General features: G+C 35.3%; 1 protein-coding gene across 1 annotated transcript in view; it reads left to right on the top strand.

The window, feature by feature from the left end:
- Window positions 1-5264: 5264 nt before the first annotated feature.
- LOC129258947 (intraflagellar transport protein 88 homolog) overlaps window positions 5265-16972 on the top strand; it is a 29398-nt gene continuing 17690 nt past the window's right edge. The window contains exons 1-6 of the mRNA XM_064098474.1: window positions 5265-5400; window positions 12336-12452; window positions 12780-12845; window positions 13961-13984; window positions 15142-15180; window positions 16097-16162. Coding sequence (XP_063954544.1) covers window positions 12363-12452; window positions 12780-12845; window positions 13961-13984; window positions 15142-15180; window positions 16097-16162 — 285 coding nt within the window. The 5' untranslated portion in view covers window positions 5265-5400; window positions 12336-12362. The remainder of the gene's footprint in view (window positions 5401-12335; window positions 12453-12779; window positions 12846-13960; window positions 13985-15141; window positions 15181-16096; window positions 16163-16972) is intronic.

The raw sequence follows: 16972 nt of genomic DNA, 5'->3' as shown, positions 1-16972 counted from the left end.
CCTTAACTCGAGTGAAGGTTTCGCATAGCAGACTATACCCCCCCCCCCCCTTTAAAAAAATCCTGCGTACGCTACTGACTGATTGCCACACCCATCAGTACGTCCAGCAATGAAGAAATCAATATAGAGAGATCATGAAGGAAAACGAGTTAAACGACAAATCGATCGAGAGACTCAATGAAATTAAGGCCGGGAATCGAAAGAGAGAAAAAAAAAATCCGGGAAAAAAAATGAGGAAGAATAAACAAATTGGGCAGAACGAGAGAACGTGAAAGAGAAGAAATTAAGATGCAAATTTTCTCATTGTGATTCGTTCCTAGGGAGCCGAAAGCCCTTGATTCCTCCTGTACCTGTTGAAAAGGCAGTAGGCATATAGGGCATATAGGCCTACCAAAATAGGCGGGGCCAGTAGCGTACCGTGAACCGCAGGAGACAAAGCATTGGGGGGGCAGTGCATTGTCTGTGAACAATGCTTTGCCCCCCCAATGCTTTGTCTCCTCCGAGTCACGGTACGCTACTGGGCGGGGCCGGATGTATAGATTATGAAAGCGGCATATGGCTTAATTTCGGCGGCGCAAAAAAAAGAAAGAAAAGGAATTAACATGGGGAGAAGAGAACTAAAATGAATGCAGAAAACGAAACCAAAGAAAATTAAGCAAAATTAAGGGTCGATGAAAATGAATCAGATAATATGGAGAGAATGTATAAATTGGCAAAAAGCAAACCTATCGATCACTAGGTCACTTTATATGCGAAATAAAGATTCCACTCGCTTTATTTGGAGACCGAATTTATACAAAACTAAAGGGTTGATGAAAAGTGAATCAGATAAAAATAATGACTGTCAATATTCAATTGTAAGAATTAGAGCTCGAACTTTGAATTATAAGCTTGCTCACAGTAAACACAGTTTATTACAGAGCTCTATATTGGCGGAGCAAAAAAAAAGGACAAAAACGGGGAAAGAAAGAGAAATAAGGAAGAAAAAAGAGAGAACAGAGTAAAAGGAGGGAGACGAATGAATAAAATAAGGTGAGAGAAAGGCTTGCCTGGAAAATAAAAAAAATCTTTCATGTCACTATATATTATTTGCTAAATGTTTATGTTTATGGACAGGTAACTCCCGTATGAACTCGGCAGGACAGCGTGCCAACAGCCAACCCATGCATCCTATCCATGATTACAAAAGTACTTAAAATGTCCAGTTTTCAGGCCTTAAAATTAACAAATTTCACGCTCTCATTATATAGGCTTATTATAGATTAATAAATAAGATAATAACATTTTTATGAATTCCTAATAACTAAATTTTCCCCCTTATTTTTATATTAGAATGGAATATTGATAAGTTCACCTCGCGCTTAGCCGTTACGTCAAACCCCCGTTTGGAGAAAGACCGCAGTTCAGATTGCAAACTGCGGTTCTATACCCCATTTTGCGTTTGTAAATCCCAAAATCATTTCCAAGCCCAGGGGGCCGTTTCATAAAGCTGCTCGTAAGTTAAGAGCGACTTTAAGAACGACTGGTGATCCTTTCTCGCGCGCTAGATTTTCGCCAATGGTGTGTACCATTTACCGCAAGACAGGATCACCAGTCGCTTTTTATTTACGAACAGCTTTATGAAACACCCGCCTGATCAATCCCGCTAGGCCAGGTAATCCCCGCTGTCTCCACAGGCCAGATTATGAGCGTTGAGCCAAGGACGAAATGATAAACAACAGCTGTGCTATTACGTAAGACTTCTCTGCCTGTAGTAGGACCTTCGGAATGAAATTATTGTATTCGATATTTAATCACGTTTTCAAATGCATATTGTATTCAGAAATCCAATGTTAGTCCATTTTCAAGTTCGAACGAAGAAAATCGACCTCGAAATAAGGAAAGTAAGTGAATTAAAATGACGGCATGCTTTGGCTTTGCTCGGGCTGTTGTGTTATCTTCGGACCAGAAACAGGTGTTTTGATACTTAAATTGCTTGCTTGGGGCAGTTATGGTTTGTCGTACTTGGAGAAGAGAATTGATTGAGGGAATCTGGGGTATAGTGTTTTCAAATGAAAGGTTTTCGCCGGGAAGATGAATATGAAGATGGTGATCATTTTCATATGATGTCAGAATGTCCATATAATGTCCCGGTCCTATATAGGTCAAAATATTAATAAAAATATGATAAAAATAATAAAAACTCGCGCTAAGTGAAATCCACACCCACTTCACAATTTTCATACATAGTGCACTGCTTGAAATAGTCCCAATATTGCTTGAATTTACCCTTTTTCAGATTGGAATATGAAATACTTTCAGCTCGATCGCGCTTCGCGCTCTCATTATTGTTTGTCATGATTTTATTTTTATGCTTTTTTCATTTGATGATTGTTTTGCCAAGTGTACATATAAATAATTATTACAACTATTATCATTTTTTTGTAAGTTTAGGGGCTTTCATAGTTGTTTTTTCGGCAAGCCTCTCCGTTTTACTCTAAAATACAAAAATTTGTCTGTATATTTTATATAGACCTAATTATGCATGTTATATATGATATTAAGTCTTGTTATGTTATGTTTATTATATTATTTACAACATTGTGAAACGGAAATCAATGAATGAAATGATGTATTCAGAATGCCCTGGGGACCGTTTCATGAAAGTTGTCAGCACTGACAAGTTGTCTTTCTTCGACAATTACCATAGTAGCAGTCAGAGGCCAGTGCCTTTCAGGCTTTCAGCCAATCAAAACCAAGGATTCACTGAAATTATCAGCACTGAAAATTTAGTCAGTGCTGACAACTTTATGACTCACCCACCAGATTCTATATAGGTCTAAATCTTAAAAAAAACGCGCATGCATGTTTATTGAGATCAGACGCAGCTTGTTCATCAGTCGAAACGTTTTTAAATTATCCAGTTTCAGATCAGAATACCTATTACCCATCGTTTTCATGATTTACAAAATATGAATAGAGTGTCTCGTTTTTAGGTCTGAAAAGTCAATTTTTCCGCTCACGCTTCGCGCTCGTGATAATTTTTTTTTTTTTTTTTTGGGGGGGGGGGGGGTCGGAATGTCAATTTTTTAGCTCGCGCTTCACGCTCGCATTATTTAATTGTTTGAATATCACTTATTTTCACATTGAACAGTACACTATGTACAGTGATATAAAATGAGACAGTTGATGATGTCCTCTGCACTCACTATTTCGTTTGTTTGTCTTGTTTGAATTATTTACGATGTTTCATTTCTTTGTTTTCTTTTTTTTTAAACAAATTTGACTAGTTACCAACTTGACTGAACCACAAAATGTTATGACTCGAATGAAACTTTGTTACACGTAGTGACAAAAGGATGATATTCAAATATTTCATATTTCATTACAATAAAATACAAAAAAATAGTGATTGTCATGCACAATTGCACATCATGGGACTGCATGATGCCTGCATGACAATCCCTACATAATTTTTTTGCATAGTGTAACTGTTTTGTGAAAATACCCAGAAGGAAAAACCAGTAAGACCAGTATTTTTTTTTTTACTGGTTTCCAGTAGATTTTTACTGGTTTCCAGTATATTTTTACTGGGCCAGTTGATTTTTAACTGGACCAGTAAAAATCAACTGGAGACCAGTTCCAACAACTGCATTCCAGTTGAAGCAATTAGTAATACCAGTTAAATTGTTTTTCATCAAACTGATGCTATATACTGGTCCAATAAATGGTTTCCAGTAGATTTTTACTGGTTTCCAGTATGTATTTACTGGACCAGTTGATTTTTAACTGGACCAGTAAAAATCAACTGGAGACCAGTTCAAACAAAGTAGTAATACCAGTTAAATTGTTTTTCATCAAACTGGTGTTGTACTGGTCCAATAAATAATGACTTTATTTCAAGTCAGATCATACGACGAATTATGGAAAATGAATCTTGCAATTCAGAGAAAGTTATTACCGTTATCATTTATCATTGTTATCATCATTCTTTTTATAATTAATATAATTATTATGATTATTATGATCATTGTTGTTATCATTCTTATTACTTTTATCATTGTTATTGATTTTGTAATTATTATTATTAATATTATCATAATTATCAAGTATGAACATTATCATTAAAATAATTATTTCCTTTTTTAAATGATTAAGATAAATCAAGATATATTCCTCTGATAGAGTCAACTGGTCTAAAGTAATTCATTGTTTGAAATTGAACTGGTCAAGACCAGTAATTCTGATGATGCTGATCACGTGGTTTACCTCATTTGCATATTTCCTGTTTTTTAAAGAAAAATCAGGATTTAGAATGGAATATCCTTGCAATGGCACTCATTGTTGTTTAAAAACTGTCTAAATAAGTGTGTAAACTAATTCACAATGAAAATGTGTAATTTCATACGTCACATTTGAAATAACAGCAGAAAGATTAATTTACTAACCATTTTTTCCATCACATTTCACTGACCATGGTATATAACAAACCAAATGCATGTAATAAATTGATCCAGTAAGACCAGTATGATGACCAGTTCGACCAGTTCGAGGACCAGTCAGACCAGTAAAAAAATACCAGTAAAGACCAGCTGAAATTGGAAACCAGTATGAAGACCAGTGAGACCAGTAACAGCCACCAGAAACAAGACCAGTATAACATTCCAGTAGTTCAAGACCAGTTAATTTTTAACTGGACCAGTAAAATTTTAACTGGACCAGTATGACCAGTTAGACCAGTAAACCGATGTTCCAATTTCCAGAGTTACCAGTTAAAATTATACTGGTCTAACTGGTCCAGTGCGGGAACTGGTTTTTCCTTCTGGGTAAGTGAAACTTTAATTGTCATAGCTTTCTTATTTTATATCCGATTTTGATACGATTTTCAGCATTGTGTTTGTTTAACTATATATCCATATTGACAGTGGCGGACCGTGACCCGGAGGAGACAAAGCATTGGAGGGGCACTGTATTGTTTGTGAACAATGCTGTGCCCCTCCAATGCTTTGTCTCCTCCGGGTCACGGTCCACCACTGCATATTGATTCAAATCAACTTAAAAAAAAAAAACATGTATCTTTAACAAAGTTTATTGTTTAAGTTGTTAAAGTTTCAGTTAAACAACTACTGTAAGGTTCATACAGTAAATAACCAGCGTTGTGTAAATTTTAAACAACTCTTTTACTTCTTTTTACTTTTTTATTTTATATATATTTTTTTTTAATTTAGATCCGGTCATCCGGAAAAGATATAAAACATCATCATGGACACGAAGGATTACGACTCAGTGATATTGAATATACTGAAGTGAGATGTCTTGTTATCTCGGGTCTTTGCTCCGTCAACGTCAAAACGCAAAGCATCTTGGGTAAAAATTCCTTCAACGAAAATATCGAGCGCTACTCTCGAAATTTACTTATTGGTATGTTGGGTCACTTTTCAAGTTTTATATGTTATTAATTGAACTATTCCGACTTTGATATATGTTATGTTTAAGTCATATAAATAAAAATGCGCGTAGGCCTAGATAAATGGGTTAACAAACTTCACACATTTCGTGTTTCCATGCCCACCGGTGACGCTGATCGCCAGCGGATTGTTGAAGACAGTTGACCCGAGGCATCCGGCGCCCTCGCGGTCGCTTGCTCGGTGGCGTTTCGTGTCGCGAGCCGCGGCCGCGTCTGTCGCTTTGAAAGAATAATAACGTTACTATTTCTAATTTTCTTTGGCCATTGCTTAACGTTAGACGTATTGCATGCGTCATCTGTATCTGCACCATCATGTCTGCCATCACATTTTTCTGTCATCATCATGTCTGCCAAATGAAATAATGCTTCTTTTTTTTACCCCCAAGCCAGGCCCAAAATTCACCTTTTTTTTGGCCAAATTCAGGCTTTCTTTGGCTTGGGGCTTGGGCTTTTTGTCTTTTTTTTTTACTTTGTGACTGGTCACAGTCTGACTCGTCTGAGACTGAGTCTGACTCTGCTCTCTCTGTGGACGTGGGGTGACCATAATTTTGCATTGCCAGGCATATACCGGTATTGCCTTAGACCAAAAGCTTCGGTCTCTGTTATGTTGTTGGTTGTTCAGCTGAACTCCGTTGGCTTCACTCACCAAATACAGAGACCGAAGTTCTAGCGCGATCTGTACAGGGGACCCAATGGCCATATGTTTATGTACTTAAGATCGGATAAAACGGGGAAGTGAATTTGCGCGACAGCCGAGGTAAGTCACTGTTTTTTTTCCTTTTAACTTGATTTTTCTCAGTTTTTTGGCAATTAATGCCAAGAGGGAATATTAATTTGCATTTTGGTCGCGTTAATTTTCAAAATTTTTATTCATTAAAAACAAAAATTGAAGAGCCCCGACGGGGGGATTTTGCATTGCAAGTCCCCTAATGGTGGCTGCACGCTAGCGAGCCGTCTGTGTACGAGGAGAAATAAAAAAAAATAAAAAAAGTTAAAAAACTCCTCGAAACAGACGGCTGCCAGCTGTCTAATATTGCCTTGGCTTGGGCACTTTTCAAAAATTCAAAAAGATAGTAGGGCCTAGGCTAGACAGCTGGCAGCCGTCTGTTTCGAGGAGTTTTTTAACCTTTTTTTATTTTTTAAATTTCTCCTCATACACAGACGGCTCGCTATCGTGCAGCCACCATTAGGGGACTTACAATACAAAATCCCCCCGTTGGGGCTCTTCAATTTTTGTCTTTAATGAATCAAACTTTTGAAAATTAACGCGACCGAAATGCAAATTAATATTCCCTCTTGGCATTAATTGCCAAAAAACAGGGAAAATTAAGTTAAAAGGAACAAAAACAGTGACTTACCTCGGCTGTCGCGCAACTTCACTGCCCTGTTTTATCCGAACTTAATACACATAAACATATGGCCATTGAGTCCCCTGTACAGATCGCGCTAAAACTTCGGTCTCTGTATTTGGTGAGTGAAGCCAACGGAGTTCAGCTGAACAACCAACATAACAGAGACCGAAGCTTTTGGTCTAGGCCTAGGCCTACAGGCTACACTACAGTTAGGCACTTCAGGTGAAAATTAGGAAAGCGAAAGGATGTTCCAGCATATTTGATGGGCTCACAATGAGGCTCAATATCTACGATTCACAAAACTGTTTGAATTTTCAAATTCCGATATCTAGAAGTCGAGTCATTGTCATCTTTGTGATGAAAAAACAGGCCTTTTTGTGGACAAAAGATTGCGAAATCTTAATTATTCTCTTTGTTTTGGGCATGGCACATTTATAATACATAGCTTATGGGGAATTGTACAAGCTTTTTATTTAAATCTTAAGGACGTTCCACAGTTATGTTTGTGCGCATTATGATCTGCGCATATTTTACACTCTGCGCGCTGACGTCACAATGGATGAACATGTGATTAATTAGCTGTAGGTATGAGCTAATATTTCTCCTTATCTGATCTAGCTGCAAACACAATGCGTTATTTTATGAAGCTAAAAAAATTGCATTTTTAAAAAGTATCTCTACAATTTCATAATACTTTACTCTGCAGTGCTGCAAAGAATGATGAATATGACCCCGAGTTTGAATAAATGGACGAGTGGTTTTTAATTTTTCTTCAGATGGATACAAAGCATTTGGCGCGTTTTTTGTGTTTTAAAAAGCACATTTGCTCTAATAAAAGTGCTGATAGTTTGAAAACAAGCACATGAACACCTATTTTTCATTGTTTGCACCTCTTAAGTATACCTTCCTCTACAACTTTGCAAAGTTTGGTTAAAATGACATGGATTTTTAATAAAGTGCAGCATTTATTGCACTTTCTAGTTTGTTATTGAAACTTTACATTTTTGATATTAGGTTTTTGTTATCTTTTACGCTATTTTTTAAGAACTGATAGTGCTGTTAGACTTAAAACAGTAAAAAAATAGCACTATAAATAGATTCCCAATCTTAAAGATACAATTATTAACTCTCTTGCGAAATTTGATGAAATTTTCATGGATTTTGACTGAGTAATACAGGTTTAAACACACTGTAGTGCATCTCGTGAGGTCTAAAAATGCCAAATTCTTTTGAATGCGCAATTCTTGAGAACATCCATTTGAATGAACCTTTAAAGCTCTATAGCAAAAAATCAAGCACATGGACCCATGTTAATTTATGCATATTTCGATTATTCAGGTTCTAAAGTATCTATGTGCAAAGTTTGGTGAAAATGACATGGATTTCACTTTAACTGTGGAACGTCCTTAAAGTACTCAGATTGATTTGACATATTGGCATATGATTTCTTTGGTTCAAGGGCAACTACCCCTGGACGATAACCCCTCACCCCCTCACCCTCGGACAATTCCCCTCCCCCCACCCCCCTGGACAATTACCCCCCCCCCCCCGGACAACTACACTGTACCCCTATCCAAAAATCTACACCTAACCTAACCCTATTTCGGGGGTAATTGCCCTGTGGTAGGTTTGTGCACAGGGTAAACATGACTTGATATTGATTTTCTTTGCTTGAACATTAGAAATTAAGTTTTCAATGAATATAATTTGTAATCAAAGAAAGAGAATTAAAATAATAATCTTAGGATTTCTAGAAAAAAATAAAAACAGATTGATTTCAATTGTCTATTATCTCATTATTGTCTTGTTATTATGGTCTCAATAAATTGTTGATATTATTATTGTCTCATCATCGTTTCATTATTGTCCCAATTAGTATTATAATTATAATAATTATTATTATGATAATTATTTTTGTTTCATTAATATTATTTTCTAAATAATTATTACAATTATAATTACTATCATAGTAATTATTGTTATAATTATTTCATAATAATAATTATTATTGAAATAATAATTATTATTGTCTCAATAATTATAAGGCCTATAATTATAATTATGATTATTTTTATGATTATAATTATAATTATAATAATTTGTATAATAATAATAATTATTGATGACTTATCAATATTACTGTCTCAGTAATTATTACAAGTACAATTACTTTCATTATAATTGTTATCATTATAAATATTTTATAATTATTATTATTGTAATAATAGTTATTTGTCTCAATAATTATAAGGCCTTTGATTATAATTATGATTATTTTTATAATCATAATAATTTTTATAATAATAATTATTGATGACCTTTCAATATTACTGTCTCAGTAATTATTACAATTATAATTACTTTCATTATAATTGTTATCATTATAATTATTTTATAATAATTACTATTATTGTAATAATAGTTATTATTGTCTCATTAATTATAAGGCCTATAATTATAATTACTATAATTATAATTGTTTCTACAATTATATTATTTTAATTATAAGTATTATTATTGTCTTCTGTTACTTTTTCATAATATCTTCAAATTAATAATTAACACCATAACAAAGGTCCATAAATCAGATATCAAATTCATGAAACACATCTCATGTATGTAAACCTATTTCTAAATTAAATTCATGCAAGGAGCTTTCTGTGCCATTCAAAAATACGACTTTCATTAACAATACCATATTCTAGACATTCAGACGCATTCCAACAAAAAATCACATATCAAACAAAATTCTTGAAGTTTACTTGCAGTTTTGCTCTTAATACTTATTTCACACGAATTCTACAAAATTATTTTCAAAATAACAATTTGATTTTCATAATTAACAGAGCTCAAATCGTAATTTAAAAAAATATACAACGGCTGAAACATACTGTGTCTGAATACCAAGACTAATCTCAGGCCCAACGCAGTGGGGATGACGTCACTCATAGCTGTTCGTATACGCTCAAAACAACCTGCTCGATCGGCCGAGTCAGATTCACAAACACCTCATGACACTCAAAACTGAAGCTCATATTCGCAAACTCTCTACGGACCAAATTTGATTAGAATTTCATAAAATGTTCTCAAATATACAATTTTATTACTGACCGAGTTTACAAGGGATCCGATGATTACAAGAAGGTGATTTCAAGCAAAGAAAAATAAATACCTGAATATTAGGTCCTTCCCTCGCATGAAGGTAAGTGAGACTCCGTCTTGTATATTTCCGATGTTTACCGAAGATGTACGAAGCAACCGCAGGAATTTTTGACCAATCAAAATCAGCGGAATAAAGGAAGAAACTGACTCTGTCTTTTCGAGGAATGCCGAATGCAACTCCAGCGCTCGGCCAAAGTGCCGAGCGGAGCGAACTGTGTGTGTTAGATAGGCGCTCGCCATTCACTGCAATGCAAAAATCTACGTCTAGCGCTGTGTCCGCGCGATCGCCCGCCCGACTGAAGTGCCTACTACAGTTCACACAAAATTAATCAAAATCCTGATATTAAAAATAAAAATTACCGGTAGATATAAATTAAAAAGGCAAGATCCTAACGTTAGACTTAAGATCAAAATCACTCAACGTGATGGAATTAGAAAATATAAATTACGTCAAGCAATAAGGGTTTCGCTGGTATTTAGTATCACGATCTCAATTATAGCAATCGACTAATGCACGCTCGGCTAACTTTAATTTAAAGGTGTCAATTTTGAAAAAGTGTGACCTTAAGTTTCACACGATTGTTTTGCAAAGCCAAAGGCCTTTAGAAAAGAAATGGGGTCTAAAGCAGACAAAGGCAAAATAATTGTATCAGATGGAGGTTAAAATCACATTTTACTTAAATCTACACTGTACCTGTTAGCTGTTTGCTGTTCTGCTCGCAAAATGGCGTTTGCATGATGCTTGTTGAGAAGTTTGGATTTTCTCAAAATGGACGCAAAAGATAAATTTTCCAATGTTTTGTGGACATTTTGCCAATATTCTAAACTTCAAATAATAATACGGCCATATTACGGGGAATTTTACTAATTCGCTCTTTCTGTAGTTACAGTGTAGGTGTTATCAGATTTTTAAGATATTAATTACTTTTTGAGATATGTGACAATGCGCAAAATAGGGTAACGAAGGAATTATATGCCTAATCATCTGACAGTCATTGAGTCCAATTGTTTTTACATACACATGTAGGATTGAATTTGAATGTTTCTTTTTAGTTTTTTACAAACCTGCACAAAATTTACAGAGAAAAAAAATATTGGGATAATAATTTATGCTATTATTTCATTTGAAAGGTTCATGGTTTTCCCATTTATTTTTAATGCCCTCAATCTGAGATCACTGATATATTTTGCTAATTTTCGAAAACCGACAATTGATCGTGGTTTTGGATTCCTGTATTCTAAATCATATCACATCATCTGAAAGAGAGCACTCTAAGTAGTAGAAAAGTCCCAGCCTAAAAGTGAAAATTGACAATTTTATAGCCAAATATAAAAATTAATCTAGAGCTAAGTTGTAAGCCCAATTTTCTACACAGAAAATGGCTCAGTGAAATTTTTTTCACAACGTTTAGTTTTACGGAATCTGACTTTTAATTCATGGCAGGATGTCCAAATTTGATTAACTGATATCAAATTTTTTTAAGGAATGAAAAAAAAGAAAAAGCTTAAAACTACTCACTGAGACTAAATTAGCAGGGATGCCGCTTTTTAGACTCAAGTATGAATTTAGGCATTTAAAACTTATTTTCAGCCATTATAGATTTTACATTCTGTGTTCTGCATATTTGCAATCACTTATCTGACTGTAGGGTCTATGAAGGGAAGTTTCTTGAACCTTGGACCTTGAAGTAGTAATCCCTTAAGCAGCTCTTCTAAGCTAAACTGGGATGGGATGGGATGTGCTTTGACAGGAGCTGTTGGTGCAAACAATTTTATTGGAATTCTATTTACAATAAGAATTGTAAAGTGCAAGTAAAAACCATGTTTCCAGTGCTTACAGCATCCTGGAACCAACAGGAGGCTTTAACCCTCTGATGACTGGAAGTGCAGCCCCCTGGAAGATAGCAACTGATGGGGCAGTAGCTGCTAGTAACTGTAGCTGATAGATGGTTCCAGATGCGAATGGTACAGGGATATCTGTATGCATCAATCGTTGCTTCAGGTACAGGGAGTTTGAGCATATGATCTCTTCTGGCGTAATTTCCTTCGGCAAGAAATTTATCCACTTTGTGCTGCACTCAACCCAGGTGAGGTAAATGGGTACCTGGCAGGAATTTATTCCTTGAAATGCCAAGGCGCTGTAAAAGGCTGCGAGGCTAAAGCCAGGGTAATAATATCCAATTAAGCGCATAGGGACGCAGTTGGCAGTGATATGCGCTATATAAGCATGTTGGTATTATTAGTATTATTCTACTGATTTACATGTATGGAGCCTGGGTTATTAGGTGCTGAAGCTGAATATTCACAAGCTGGCGGTGTGTTTGATAGACTTGTCATTCATTAGTGTGTCATAAATCTCCTTTTCTTCCTTCCAGAGTCGGAGACGGTGATATAAGAACAAAATGGCAATGCAAAATCTGCATCTTGCGGGAGAGGATGACGATGAGATGTACTCTGGCTACAATGAATACAATCCATTTTTTGACACAGAGGTAAGGAAGGAAAATAAGTTTCAACATGATTTCTAATTGGATGCTAATGTTGCGGTGGGTGTGGCTTGATTGACTTGTTACTCAAGTTTAAACTTCTCAGAATACATAACTCACAACTTAAAAAGTAATCTTTACAAACTTTAAGTTTTACTAATTGTAGCAGTTTTCAAAACACCATCTGTGGTTAATTTTTGTTCGGTGACAATGTTAATAGTTGGTAAAAGATGCAAATGATCATGCCTGACTGAAGTTAGGAACACCTTTTTCATACACAGAGTAAATATCATTGGAAATAAATTTTATGAATATTTTTTTTTCCTGCTACAGAATCTTGAGCAAGATGAAACCTTTCAGAAGACAGTACAGAAAACAAGTCATGGAAGAAGACCACCTGTAAGTTTGATACTACAACACCCATTATGGGGTGTTGCAAGAAACTTGCGATCAATTGCAAGTCTATTTTTGGTCCCTAAATCAATCATATGTCTTGTAGTTAATTGCAAATTAGTGATTGATTGTTAATCTGCTTCCTGAATCAAGAAGTTTAATCTGATTTGCTACAGCTAACGTTGATCTATCAATTGTAAAATTGCAACATACAATGCAATATTTGCAATTGATCGCAAATATTTTCTTGCAACACCCCCTGAGAGCTTTTATGATCAACCTGTTTGAGTATACATGTACTGGCGAATTTCCCTTTTATCCTTTCTGATTCCTCCCTTTAGTTGTGCTTTTCTACTCTGCCCAACGAGAATTTTTCTGACTCGGCTCTGGGTGTTATTCTTAGTGACTATATTTCATTCTAGCAGTTATACCTAATTCTTCACAAAAAGTGACCTCGATGATTCGACCCTGAAATGATGCAAAATACATCAGAAGGAACTAGGGGGAAAATGGGGATTACATTGTCCTCTTTTTATTTCACTGATCTTTCATTTCATTCAATGCTATAAAATTCAAATAATCTGTTCGCCCTAATTAGGGAAAAGAAAATCTATTTTTGCAGTTTATTACAGAGTTGTACAAGAAACACCAGCCCAGACTGACAAGAAATTGAATAAGAATATTACTACAAAAGGTGCTTAATTTGATCAGTTTATTATTGGTTGAGCTTGGTTGAATAACCAATGGTCTGGTTCTGTCACTTAATAGTTTAATACCATATCTTTCACTTTATTATTAATATTTTTTATTTTTTTGCAGGGGGGGGGGGTATATTTCAGGCCTGGTATATATTTCAATCCTTTTCTAATTCCATGGAAATTTCATCATGGACCCTTTTGCCATTCAATTTCTATACTTTCTTTGCAACATGTGTCACTTGTTGTCCCCCGTCTAACTTTTGGTCATTTTTGTGCAGGATTGTACTGCTTGATATGTTATATGTCTATGGTATTAATTCTTTGCATGCTTTGTGTAGAATGCTTTCTAGTCTAATCATATTTCTTCTTTTTTCTGTTATAACTTGTTTCATTTCTACATCTCAAACTATTGTGTGATCTCAGATGACAGCTGCTAGGCAACCCCAGGTGAGAATTCTTCTCTTCTTTTCTTTTCATTTATTTCATTATTGAACTCATTTGTTAGAATTCTGAAGTCCAGTATAACTCTAGACCATGGTCTTACTGTGCTAAAATTAAGAGAAGCCAAAAAAAATATCAAAAATTGTTTATATAGTTTATGTTTACTTTTTTTTGTTTAGAGTACCCCTTTAATCATATGTGAAGTTGTGAACAAGGCTTAAGACAACTCTAGTTCGTGGTCACTGGCAGATCCAGGGGGGGGGGGCACAGCCAGCCCATGCCCCCCGTTTGAGAGGCACAATGAAAATTTGTAATGTAAAAAATGCCGTTAAAACAGAAGTGTGCCCCCCCCCCTTTCGAAAGTTTTCAAGTTTCAAGTTTAAAAATTTATTGATCAAAATCCACACATATTGGATCATTCTCAATTGTGAAGACCTTAGAAGACCTTCAATTTTTATTTTTTGCTTTCGTGGACAAAATCCGCTTAATTTTTGGTTGAAACCCCTTTTTTTTCCTTTTTTGCTTGTCAAATTTTCCTCGGGAAAATGTGCCCCCCCCCCTTTCAAAAAATCCTGGATACGCCTCTGTTTGTGGTCATGTTGAAGGAGAGGTGGAAAGCAGGATACTGATTGGGAAATAGAGACAAGAAAAAATAGGAAGCAATTTATCAAATACATGGATGAATTTGTTGAGCTGGCTGGTAGTTAAAAGACATAATTGACCATTTGCAAGATACAAGGCACATATCTCAGAGGTAAAGCAGCTTTCAAGAAATGTCCATTCTTTTCTATTTATATGAGTATTTGAAACCAATTGGAAAGTCATTATCGGCTTATCATTTTTTGTCCCTTAGCATCAGCAACTGGAAGGTCATTGGATGCAGAAACCTCTCGCTGCACATAAACTTTGAATGAAGTTTTTAAAATATTTTTACATGCTTTAATATATATATGTTTTTATAATGCTATGGTGATATTATTTCTCATTAAGTATTGCTCTGTTTATCATTTCTTGTGATTTTATCTGTATAAGTATGTACAATTCATCTTATTATGCGAACCAATCTTGAAATAACAATTTATATAATTATCATTCTTTCTCATGATTTCAATATAAACCAATTTGCAGCTTGTACTCTAATGTGATATTTTTTAAATTTATAGATTGGTGCACAAAGAGGCATGATGGGAACAGCTGCTGGGGTGAGTGATGCCTTTTCAGTTTTCAGCACTAGAAATAAATAATAATAATAATAATAATATAGGTATATTTACCCAGGGAAGCCACTTCAGTTTCGAAAACTGTTCTACCAGCGGGCCCTGCTATTATTCCCCGGCTTTTGCTGAGCTGCCTAGGCGCTCAAGCATTCAAGGAATTTCTTCCCAGCGGGTACCCATTCTTTATTATTAGAAAATTAGAAAATTATTATTTATATTATTATTATTATATTATTATTTATTATAAATTTATTATTAAAATAAGAAGTTCATAGTGCACTACAGTATAAACTGAGCAGTAACAAAAGCCAAATAGTGTTTGACTACATTAATACTCCTCACGTCCGTCTGGTATGACACTCCTGTTGCCCCATGCTCCACATCTCTTACCCCTTGTTCTAAGTATGGCTACCAAAAATGGTCCGTCTTAAAGGGATCATTTTATGCTATTAAAGTACCCTTGTTTCACCTTCATCCAGTGTGACAAGGGTAGCTTTGTAAATCAGAATGGAATACCTTGAAAAGATTTCAACCAAGTTGACAGACGGGTCGTGTGGCCTAGTGGTCAGAGTAATGGACCCGTGATTGTTAGGTTGTTAGGTTGTGAGTTTGAATTCCCTGCTCTGCCGTTGTCTCCACTTTGATGAAATGACTTGAGAATAATTTATGTTGTCTATTAGGTCCATCACTGTGCCTGATTAACTTAGATTTAAAAAATGTTTCCTCTGTAATTGGTTATATACCAGCTTGGCGTTATACCAGCAAAAAAGTTGTCCTGCCGAGTCCCCAAGGAAGAAGTATATCGTAAATCAGATTTGTTATATTTGATGTTTTGATTCATTGTTAATGCTTGAAATTTACACAATTTCTGCCTATTTGTTATCTTCCATTTGTTTATCAGAGTCGTCTTAAAACGGGTCTTACATCGTCAATGGGAGCTAGACCTATTACAGGGATGGCACCTCAGGTAAGTTTCAAATGTCCTTTTAAAAAAAATTCTTGTAGATCGTAGGTCTTGAAAGTTGGAATTGAATTAAGATAAAAGGGATGGAAAACACTATGGAAGAGGGGATATAAGTAAAATTATGAACAGTAAAAATTGAAATGTGATGATGATGGTGGTGGTGGTGGTGGTGATGGTGATGATGATGATATTGGTGATGGTGATGGTGAATATGGTGAATATGGTGATGGTGATGATGATGATGATAATGTGAATGATGGTGGTGATGTTGATGATGATAGTGATGATGGTGATGATTATGATGATGATAATGCTTAGGGTTATGATGATGATGATGATGGTCTGGAACTCAAATAAATTAAAAATGTTAGAGTACATGTATGTGTGCAGACGAAGGAAAATTTCATTGCTGATCTTAAGAACAACTGTTCGGTAGTAACAACTCTAGTAAAGATGCTGATATAACAACATTGATAAAAAATGATATTGAAAATAATCGCAGACCTTCATTTTTGTCTCGCCTGCATAGCAGAGCGAGACTACAGGCGCCACTTTTCCAACGGCGGCGGCGTCAACATCAAATCTTAACCTAAGGTTAAGTTTTTTAAATGACATCATAACTTAGATATGGACCTAGTTCATGAAACTTGGACATAAGGTTAATCAAGTATTACTGAACATACTGCCTGAATTTCAGGTCACATGACCAAGGTCAAAGGTCATTTAGGGTCAATGAACTTTGGTCAAGTTGGGGATATTTGTTGAATTACTATCATAACTTTGAAAATTTATGGATCTAGTTCATGAAACTTG

Source organism: Lytechinus pictus, chromosome 4 (assembly GCF_037042905.1).
Source record: "Lytechinus pictus isolate F3 Inbred chromosome 4, Lp3.0, whole genome shotgun sequence".
Lineage (NCBI taxonomy): Eukaryota > Metazoa > Echinodermata > Echinoidea > Temnopleuroida > Toxopneustidae > Lytechinus > Lytechinus pictus.
The sequence above is the reverse complement of the archived record's forward strand: the minus strand, read 5'-3'. Positions and strand labels throughout refer to the sequence as shown.